The sequence below is a fragment of the Homalodisca vitripennis genome, chromosome 4 (genome assembly GCF_021130785.1).
Source record: "Homalodisca vitripennis isolate AUS2020 chromosome 4, UT_GWSS_2.1, whole genome shotgun sequence".
In the NCBI taxonomy this organism is placed as follows: Eukaryota; Metazoa; Arthropoda; class Insecta; order Hemiptera; family Cicadellidae; genus Homalodisca; species Homalodisca vitripennis.
Genome location: NC_060210.1, coordinates 119,827,015 through 119,838,886, shown reverse-complemented (window position 1 = coordinate 119,838,886; position 11,872 = coordinate 119,827,015). Strand labels below are relative to the sequence as shown.

General features: G+C 36.6%; 1 protein-coding gene across 1 annotated transcript; it reads left to right on the top strand.

Annotated features, from left to right (window-relative positions):
* Positions 1 to 6,280: 6,280 nt before the first annotated feature.
* LOC124361170 (DNA-directed RNA polymerase II subunit RPB1-like) lies at positions 6,281 to 11,222 on the top strand. The gene is made up of 3 exons (XM_046815210.1): positions 6,281 to 6,377; positions 8,718 to 8,769; positions 10,490 to 11,222. The coding sequence occupies exons 1-3, from the start codon at positions 6,281 to 6,283 to the stop codon at positions 11,220 to 11,222; spliced, it is 882 nt and encodes a 293-aa protein (XP_046671166.1).
* The last annotated feature ends 650 nt before the right edge of the window (positions 11,223 to 11,872 follow it).

Genomic DNA, 11,872 nt, shown 5'->3' with positions numbered 1-11,872 from the left:
GAATGTGCTGAGAATATTTCGTTCCAACAAGTGATTTAGGTTATCTGACCTAAGGCCAAAGTTCAAGGGTTAGATAACAAGAGACAACAAGACTCCGTATGTGCACGCTCTGTATAATACTACTGTACTAACTTTCATTTTATGTACTGTTTAGCTATTAAATCAGTAAGTTTAAAACGTACGAATAACATTTGGCGGAATCTATGGCAAGATATCATTAACATTTCATATATACTGAACAAGTCATGCGTACGTGAACATTGAACATGTTATTGGGATAATAACTTGCAATTTAGTAACTGGTACTTATTCGTTTGATATGTTATTCTGCAGAAAATTTTATTTTCAATACAGTTTGAATAACATTTTAATCACAATTTGTATTTAGGATGATTGCATTACAGTTCTAATTTTAATATATGTTTTAATGAGTTTTGTAGTGTTATAGTCTACTAATTAAGTACGAAATTAAGGTGAAGTTTTCACCAACATTTTGAACAATAGCATATCAACATTTAAAAGTTGTTACCGGTATATGTTATATTAACAGTTATATGTCAATGGGACCTAATTTTTTCCGAGTACCAAATTGTGAGATAATGATGGGATGGAAACCATTAACTGAAGTTTTTCAAATTAGTGCATCATTGGAAAATGAATAAATGTTGAATGACTCATTTTGGAACAAACCGACTGTCATTTCCTTTATAAGCGTTGCTAATATTTTGCGTCATAATTTCAAACCTTTACAGTAAAGAAATTAATATTTCATATTCCAACTTATATTTAAATGCAATATAAATAGAAAACCGCAAAAATATGGATAAAAACGCTCAGGTTTACAAGTTATTTAAGATTATATTTGGTACAAAAATGCACTTAGAATTAATTTATAACCCCGCCAAAGAGGCATACAAATGTTATCATGCCATGGTTGTTTTGCCAAGACAAACGTTCCGGTTTGTGTTTGAATAATTGGGGTTTCTCATGTCAATGTTGTATTACAAGGTAGGTATGTACACCAGACCAGACCACTTGTCGAAACAGGTTTTGCTGAACTTTGCAAGATTTCAAGTCAATAGCTCATTTCTGTCTTGAGATGTTCTGCGGACAGAAGGGACATTTTGAAAACCTACTGAGTGATGTTTTGTAATGCTTCTTGTAATGCTTTGCTACATCCCATGGAAAAATATCAAGTGACTGGAATCGGTTTTCTTACAAATTTATTTATTCCAAGATTTTCTCGTATGCGTACTGGTTACCCATAAAACCAATGTGAAAATGAAGGTTTATGCAAAATTTAAAGTCTTACGGTCAGTACCTTCTTGAAATATAGTGCGGCCACATTGACAGAAATGGAACTCTTCAGCCTCTCAAAGTCTTTGCTAATGCTCAGCCAACAAAAGGTGTATCTATTTAAAATGTATTTTCGTACAGATCGTCTTCCTTCTTCAAAAATATTTCATCACAATTTTGTATCCGCAAAATTTTGGTAGTATGTTTGGGCACCACTTAAATGCCAACCAAGACAAAAACAAAAGATTAATTTTATTAGATCTCATCTTTTATAACTTTTAGTGAAATAGTGTTTATTTTGATAGTATTTTAGAAACAAAGCCAGAGTTAAAATTGTATTCTTAACTTCAACATCAGCTTATTGATAAACAGAGAATATCTTACTCTGTAGCCGGCGATGGTTCAAGTGATCTAGACAAAGAGAGCTCCGTCTGAGTAAGCTACTTAGCGTACAATTGTTGTTCCTACTCAGCGCTTGGATTGTAGGTCTGAAGAACACAACAGTTGTAGGTCTTTGAGACCTGGCTATAGTATAGTCGGCTATCACTCAAATGATCTTCACAAGAAAATGATTATTGCGTGGTTGTTGACGGGATAAACAAACAAATTACTGTTACGCTACACAATAAGCTACTGCTACAGAAGCGATTGCTCAAATGATCTTCACAAGAAAATGACTACTGCGTGGTTGTTGACTAGATACACAGACAAATTACTGTTACGCTACACAATAAGCTACTGCTACAGAAGCGATTGCTCAAATGATCTTCACAAGAAGATGACAACTGCGTGGTTGTTGACTAGATACACAGACAAATTACTGTTACGCTACACAATAAGCTACTGCTATAGAAGCGATTGCTCAAATGATCTTTCTTCACAAGAAAATGACTGACTGATGTGAGGTTGTTGGAACAAACAGACAAACTGTTCTACTACACTTATGCTGCTACTCTTTGACTATACGATACAAAAAGTTTGATTTCCGTTGTTATAAATTAAGTTGTTAAGTAACAATAGCTACAATTGAATTCTTATTTTTAAAGATGAAAATTTGTACGCCATAATATTTAGTTTGCCCTAATTCGCTTTGGCATTAAAACTTAACGAAACCAAGAAAATATCTCAATTATAATTTTCGTTTATGATTGGAATTTTGCCATATTTATAAGAACATACAAAAAACAGTATTATAGTGTTATAGTTGTTTCTTAATTACTGAACCAGTGATAAATCTTTTGGAAGGGTATAACAAATGTGTTAAAACAAAATTCTCGTACAAATGTTTTACAAAAGCCTTCGTTTTGAACCTACTGGTTCCCAAATTTACCATCCAAAATATATTTTTCACTCGTACACATTTGGCATTTGGTATACGGGAGTACTTAAATGTGCAAAATTTGATATTGACCATAACAAAAATTTTCATCATTTCTTCCTAATCAATTTTGGTGGTTGCTGTGGACTTTAAAGCAGACTTCTGTTAATATGTAAAAAAATAGTTTTAGGCGCCAAATTCAAAACAAGAGTTAAAGGACAAAAATTTGGTCACTGGAAGTGCAACTAGAAAAACGCAGATCAAATTTAGCTCCGGCTCGGTAAAGTGTTCATGGAACGATTCGTTTTACGTCTATAATTTTGAAGTGAGGCATTTACAGAATCGAGTATCTAGGAAGCAAAATTTTGTTGTGGCCTCCAGAGTTCAGGAACATCTATATACACCTATGTTGCAGCTACTGGGCTATAGTAGCTGAACATGGCCCATGGCCTGTTGCCGGACCCAGAGCCCAATTGCCTTGATTGGACGAGCGAGGGTTGTGTGTAATCAGTGGCCATAACGTTTACTGAGCGATCTCTCTACTCTTCCCATCAAGACGTAAACAACTAACTACAAGCTCTTCTAACGTAACAATAATATCATTTTCTGGTAATGGCCTTGCAGAGAGAATGCCTGCACTCAAATGTGTTGTAAAATATCTATACCTGTGACGAGTACACTACAGTATGATCAATTCATCAATGAAGACTGCAAAAACGAAATCACCAGTCATAAAAGATGATTCTAAGAAACAGCCACCATCAAAATGTACTGAGTATACTGGTTGGGTTGGACCAATTGGACCTGAGTTGTGCTCAGGTTTTTATTTGAACACATCTAGCTCTTGATTATGCTTCATACTTTCAAAATCATACAAGTTTTACTGTATAGAACCGGTTGAATAAGTTGAAGAAAAGATGAGAGGGAAAGTTACATTTTTACTCGTATTAAGAACATTTGTCAATGTTTAAACACTGCTGGACAAATAAGTTCATTGATACAACGGAATATCGATAGAACGTAATAAAAGTCAAAATCAATAAAAGCACTTCTTTTGGACCAAGAAGAAGCTGGGTACCGAGGTTTAAGGCTCTAGAATCTCTCAAGAGTTGTCGCACAGACTGACAGGCAACATGTCGGGTCCTTAATCCTGTAATTTAGTATCTATCCATTTTGGTACATCATCATGGCGATTACTACCATCCGTATTGTTACTGTATACTGCCAAGAAAAGAGGTAATAAAACCATTTTGAACATGTGAAATATTTACCCTCAATATGTCTTCAAATTACCTTATCAAAATGTAGAATCATAATATTCATGGATGTCAAAGTGGACATTTCCACTTATTTATTAAAAGTTTGCACTTCAGTGTAGCGCTTACTAAATATATCGTTTATATTTAACGTAGGTAGATTCACATACTCCAAATCTGTTTTTGAATATTTTCAAGCATAGAGTGAACTATGGTTCTAAATCTATGGAAATAGAAATAAATGAACATTCTGTAATACATCCTAAATATACTTCTTTTATTCTTCCAATACAATTGCAACTGATGGTGTACCATTATAATGGTAAATTGGTAATGGATTGTAAAACATATATTTTTATTTCTCATACGTACTACTGACAAGACAATAACAAAATTAATATAATTATAAAAAGTTACCTTGAAAGACATCAAATGAATGCAATATTTCTTCGTTGAGGTTTAAGAAATGATTAGCATAATGTGAAATGCATTTAGGTAAGACTTTGTCTGAATTGGATAACTCTTACTGGAACTGGAATGTGTAACTTTTCAGACGTTTTAAAACTAGTAATTTTTGAGAAGTAAATCATTCCAGCATGAATAACTTCAAACCTCTTAAACAGTTCACACCACAAATACAATAAGAAATAAAGAAACGTAAAGAATAGTACAGCCTAAGCAGAAGAAATAGTACAGGCAGTTTGTTTCTTTTTATATGGTTATTCTCTATAAGTAATAAGTTATGCAGAGTCAGGTTATTTCGTACGGTACATTTGATGGCAGTATTGATTTAGTCCATAGACGCTGAGCATATTCGCCCCAACATCCAGGGTAATTGGTGTAAATCTTTATCGCCACAAATCTTCGATTCCCTTGTGACTAGGTCTGAAACGTGTGGTCTCCGAAGCCGGGTTTACATCTTATGATTTGTCGAACGGCTTGTCTGCCACGACAAGTCGCTACATGTTGTCGCAATTGGACGTACCTGTCTCGAAGCTCTATCTTAATTCTCCAACCTCTGACTACAGATACTGCAGTATTACACTGTAAGTACAATGGAGGAAGTCTTTATATTTGGTAACCGATTCTGCGTAGACTACGCCTCTCTTAGTCCTGTCCGAATTGCCTCATTGTTCTCTTGCCAGAAACACTAAAAGCCTTTGTACAGATCGATAAATTCAGTTAATAAGTCACGGAAGGATTGTCTGAGATCTGGCATATAGTTGAAAAATTACCGACCAAGACAACTTTATATAAATTCAGCAAAACAACACAAACTGTTGACTAAAGAGTAACCATGGTATAACTGATATGTAAGTTGGAACGATGAAACGAAGCACAACATGCATCAATTTGTCGCTACGACTTCCAGAAATGTTTGCTGATCTGAACCAACCTCCAACCCTCTCAAGAAGTCGTAACAACACGCTACGTCTTGTCTGCGACGAAATGCCAAAATTTGATAAATCGTAAGGTATAAACCCGGCTTAAGAGTCGTTCCTTGAACACTAACTCATGGTGTATATTGGGTTAGGTATACCTAAGCATCTCTTACAATAGTGATCGGAATATTGAGTACCTTTATACTAAACGCTGCGCTGGTTTGAATCCAGAACTGATCACTTCACCAAGGATGTCGGAAACTTTTACTAGTACACCGTGATTGAAAGAAATCGTTTTTTGTGATTCATTTGTCTCAAAAACACATTTTTTACAAAATCTAATTGTTTCTATTTGATTTGTTACAAAAATGTGACAAGATCCAAAAGTGTATACAATATTGTATCTTGCATTTATATAAACCACAATAACGTTGAAATTTTACTCGATTGTATTTTTTTCAGAAGACGCCCACACATGATGTGTCTTAATTTGACGTTGACACGTCTCTGCTACGAGTTGTTGCTCATATTTCCCATATTTAGACCTTTTTCTCGTCTATTTAAGATATCTTAAAGATATGTCAACATATTGGAAAACGAACCTAGTAAAATTCCAACGGTATATTAGTCCATATAAATGAAAGATACAATAATTTCATCTACATTTTTATTTTATGAGAACTAATGTTGAAAATGCAGTTTTAGATAACTTCAATTAAATACATCAAAGCCGTAGTACTTTAATTCTTCTATTTCGAGCCTATTTCATTGTGGTAAATGTCATTTCTCCAGAAGCAAGGGTAGGAACATTTGACTAAGTGAGTCAATACCTCAGCTCGCAACTACCAAGAACCTCATTCATGAGTATATTCCTGTTACTATCTTCTTATTTTTTTGCGTACTCCAAGGTATCCTTGCAATTATCCCTTTAGAAAAACTGTTCTTGTTAGTTCTATGCAGAAGGATAGGTAGAACAAGATACAAGACGGGGTGACCAATGGGACCAATGGCAGGACAAAGGATGCATGATGCAGGTCGAAGGTCACCTGCAGCGACAGGTCGACCTGGTGGCATGGCTCGTGGAAGATCTGCAATTTGCTGCGGCTTGCAATGGCGCCCAGCAACGTGAGCGTCTCCTACTCATCTAATGGATGAGGAGAGGGAAGGGCATCATATATCACCTGGCGCAATACGATCTCACAAACCCTCCACTGATCTCCGATAGCTTTCAGGGCAGATCGGTGCATCGATGGGCTCCTATATTCTGAGCTTCCATAACAAATTTGGGTCAAAATTTGACAAGAAATTTTATCAGAGTTTAGATTGAAATTTGCACAGTTCAAATAAAATTGGAAAAGTTACAATTCGATCTGCATTACTAAATTGGATCAATGTTAGAGACTCAATATAAATCCTGACCCAGTTTGAATATCAACTATAACTTTCTTAATATACTTACTAATACTCAAGTCTGAACCAAAATAGGATCATACTAACCGGTGTCAAGAGACAGGAATTAAAAAATGTTAAAAAAGTACTATGAGAGAGCTTTCTACATAGCGTATTTAAATAATAAGTTGCTATCCAAGACGAAGTAATTAGTAAAAATAAGAGCTTGAGATATATTGTCTGTACCAAAAATATTAAGATAATATGAAGAATTACCATTGGTTCTTAATAAAATTACACTCAAATTTTGCTCTTTTGGGGAACCACAATAGACCTTGAATTTGAGAAGATTGGTTATCTAATCGTGATGTCTGATTGTATTCCACGAAGCCATAGATTGCAACTCAGCGTCGATTCCGATACCGTCCAGTGACGTTGTCATTCTAGTTACGTCATTCTTGGTTCTAATGTAACAGTATGGACATAATCTCAGTTAAATTAAATATGTTAACTAATTGTAGTTTCATCTGTTGACTGTTATTTCACTGTTATACTCAGTCGAGGGATATAAATGTTCTTAAAATAAAGTTCTAAAACTAGAGATTAAAATTTACTTTAGATTACGTGCTTTCCAAACCTGCACAATTCCTTGAGATTGTTCCTATTAGAAATAGACCAGAAGTACAAAAGAAAATCAATTGAGTAACATTCTTGAACCTGGAATGTTGCCCGAAGTGAAAGCTGCAGCAGTTCAAGGTCTTGTAGTCGATATAAGTATAAACGCAAATCCTAAAATATTCTTTAGCACTTGCTAATCCAAACCTATCCAAGTAGTACAATAGTATTAACACGCTTTTTAATAATACTCAGAATCTATTATATAAAGTGTATTTCAGCGAGACCTATGAATGGCTGATTTGATGGAAGTAAGCTATGAATTCCAAATTTCATTTATGAATCCAAATCTGGATTTTGTTTTGAAATTAATTTTTGGAGTAAGACGTATTATTTAATAGTACCAATATTTATTTTGTTTACATTATAATTAATACAAATGGAAACATGTAAAAGGATTGTAACAGGAAAGGAAAGCAGTAGTAAAGGAGTAGTAGGAGGTGGCTGATGCCCACATGACTGGCACCTTTTTATTATCCCAAATCTCTCAAGTGGGATTGGAACATGAACCGTCAGACCTTGCAAAGATCCCGGAGCTCAAGAAGCCATAATGATGGTCTAAATAGAAAATGTATTCAGCTATCTCGGGAAACCATAGTGGTAATTGCTCTAAGCACCTAACACATAAAACTCAAACATATTAAGCTTTAAGACCACAAAATGTTGAGTTTGATCATGCACGATGAGAACTCGATGTCAGAGACCTCAACATTGTAGCTACCTCTAACATAGAGCCATCATTAGGTATTGATCATCTGATTGTGCACGACAAATAATACAATGCTATTGGCATCTGGTATAATGCACCACTGATGCAAAATCATAATAGTGAATGGTTTCTCTGATGTACAGAACAAAAACGCAATATTACTGGCCTCAATATTGCACTTCTGATAGAGATCCATCGTTAGTGACTGCTTGTCTGATCGTGCACGACATAACACGATGTTATTGGCCTTAACGATGCACCCCTGATACAGTACTATGAATATTAATTGATTGTATGATCGTGCACGATATTGACCAAGACAATATTCTTGGTCTCATCATTCCACCATGTCCATCTATACATATATCATAAATTTGTTGATTCCACAATAAGTAGTACTCTCAAAAGAAGCAATAAGTATAATTTTGCATTGACTAAGATTAGTTACCTAGTCTTCATAAATCAAACTATAGGCCTGCAGTTTGTATTATTACTCTTTACGAGAGAAACTTCCCAACATTATTGAACATTGTTCAGTTTCATGTAGGTACAAGATGCCAACATTGAGAGTTTGTTGAATCTGACAATTGAACCGGAAGTGATAAGGAACTAGTTAGGAGAGCAGTGAAGAAACGACAGACTGTGTTTGCTCACGATGGCATAATCACTGTGATGTCTGTGTGGATGTCCAGCGGCCAGAAGCGCCAGACGAAAGCAACCATCCGCCAGCGCCAGTAGCCAAAGGTGAACGGCCTGTCCCTCAGTCGTCCAGTATCTCATTAGACTCGTCTATGAGGAAGACATTTGATGGAAGTTCGGAAGATACGTTTGATGTTCTGAATAAGAAACAGTTCAACATCTTATATTAAGTTCTTCTCAGTGTTAATAAATTATTTGCTCTAGTTTTACCACGCGTGTGTTGTTTTGAATTGAGAAGTTCATCTGTTGGAATATATTAGGTAATACAAACAGCCTTCTAAGTTTCCTGTTGTTTCCAAAGTACGAAAGTGTTGAATGGTCCTTAATCAAACTTTCTGTTCCATAAAGACCAGTCTACGTTGATACATCACATCCATTGCAATTCAATTCAAGATACATTAATTATTCAGTTGGATGTCTCTCCCAGTCTTTTGAGTCAGTACTGTATTTCAGTACTGTTATGGTACTGAAGGCATCACTCTCTTAATCTTGTTTCTTGTCTAAGGGGATACCTTGTTTCTTGTAATGGCTCACGAAGAACAGAATACAACTTTAATTAGAGAGTAGAAGAGAAAATTACGCGAAAACTTTTCATTTAATAAACCTACAACCTCTATGATACTTGCTTATAATAGACAGCCGCTGTTAGTATTGTTAGTATTCAATGATCATATACCTTGTGTCAAATTACGCAATTTTATTTTACTCTGAAGATTACACTCACCAGAGTCGAAACAACTAGTGAAAACTGCGTGTAATAGATGATTTTGCTGATAACATTTTCTGAAAAACTGATTCTAACTTCCAGTTTTTATCAATATCTCTCTTCGATAGTTTCTTTCCTCTCTTTTCTTCCATACTTTACTTACATACTTGTTAGATGCTACGTAGTGACGAAATGGGATCTGAATGTCATTATAGTTTAAGTCTATCAACATTTGACACAACACTTTATGTCAAGATAATCACGATTGTATTTATTTGACAATCATAATGTAGAGATAATCAGAAGAGATTCTGTTCACCACAACACTTTCAGAATAAGACAAAATACATTCTCATTGGATGGGAACTGGTAAGGATTAACAAGACTCACATGGGGACTTCATGGGCTTCCTACCTTTATGGATCTCTCTGTGATCCTAGGAAGATTGTTTATTAGAAACAAGAGTTCTCTGAGGTAAGCTATTTATAAATTTTATTGATAACCTCAAAGCCTTGTTGTTCTAAAAGTACTTTCAGGCAATCTGTGGATAGAGAGAAGTAGGTTGGATGTTGGATTATTATTACCGGACATACAAACAAGGAATTTTTGGAAGCTATTTCCGCTGCCGAAGAGGCAAAGCCTATCGAAGAAATAGTCGTGCTCTCTGGCAAAGAACAGTTGGTCTGGGATAATCTGGGCTGCCAACAATAACTGCGAAGAAGAAATATACATTCGAATTCTCTATTGCAAATTTGGATCATTATCAAATTTGTACAATTTCTTATACTAAGGAGGACTGAATTAAAACCCATTTTATGCTCTAGGAGTCATAAATTATGCAATACATACATATGAAGTTAATAAGACCAATCTTTTTACTCTAAATCTATTGTCTGTATGAGGTCAAGTGGAACTCGAGACCCAGTGGTCACCGGGATGGGCTACTCTCAGGCGGGAGCGCGGCTTCCAACAACTGGTCGGCAGCGGACAAAATGGAAATATGAAGGCTGTCCAGGATTATTTGTTTCGTTTAGCGGGTAATTTGTAAATTTCATTTAGCGGAGTGCGGTGCGGCTGCGAGGCGGCCAAACCCGTTCCCCCAAGGCCAGGCGACTGCAGCTCACACCGGTCACCGCTCACCGGTCATCGACATGCGTTCCGTCCGTCTGCTGCCGACTCCCCTCCCTCACCCACCACCTCACAGTCGCCATCTCCTCCCTTTCCAGACACTATCATACTCCCCTCCCTGGCAACTACAAGTGATACTTATCCCTCATACTCCATCACAACACCAGTCACCGTCGTACTCCCCTCTCACCCACCACCTCAACAGTCGCCATCTCCTCCCTTTCGAGACACTATCATACTCCCCTCCCTGGCAACTACAAGTGATACTTATCCCTCATACTCCATCACAACACTAGTCACCGCCATAGTCTCCTCTCACCCACCACCCCAACAGTCACCAAGACATCTCCTCCCCCTCCAGACACTATCATACTCCCCTCCCTGGCAACTACAAGTGATACTTATCCCTCATACTCCATCACAACACCAGTCACCGTCGTACTCCCCTCTCACCCACCACCTCAACAGTCACCAAGACATCTCCTCCCTTCCAGACACTATCACACTCCCCTCCCTGGTAACTCCAAGTGATACTTATCCGTCATACTCCATCACAACACCAGGCACCGTCGTACTCTCCTCTCACCCACAACTTCAACAGTCGCCAAGACATCTCCTTCCTTCCAGACACTACCGTACTCCCCTCCCTGGCAACTCCAAGTGATACTTATCCGTCATACTCCATCACTACACCAGTCACCGTCGTACTCTCCTCTCACGCCGCCACTTCTCTTCGTCTCTGGCGTCGCCATTTCTCTGTAACTATAAACAGCAAAATTATCACCATTCATACCGGATATCTCGTTGTAAACTAACAATATTTGCTCATACCAGCTAACTGACGCATTTCAAGAAACAAACAACAGTTTCACAACATTTCTTAGAACTGTTTGACAAGCATTGCTTATTTAGGTTTGCGATAGATAATAGTCCAATATGTTTGCCGAGGCAGACCTACATCCTAACTTAGCATCGAGCTGCAGCTGCCGATCATGTCTATGCAATTTATGGAAAATGGCAACGTTGTATTGTGTCGCAATGCCAATCGTGTGGTTAGCTTCACAGATGCAACGTTGCCAGATTGTCTCGTAAGTAAAATGTTGCGTGGAATGGGTGTAAAAACCATGCACAATGACAAGTTTAAAGTGAATTTTCTAAAAACAATTCTTACTCTAGTAATTGGGGAAAGAACTCAAATGTTCAGAGCAAAAAATTTTATTAAAAAACAGATGAACGATTTTTAAAGGTTGAGATCTATGTTTAATCATAGAAGAAAACATATCTATTAAATTACTATGTGAGTAATATTTGTAA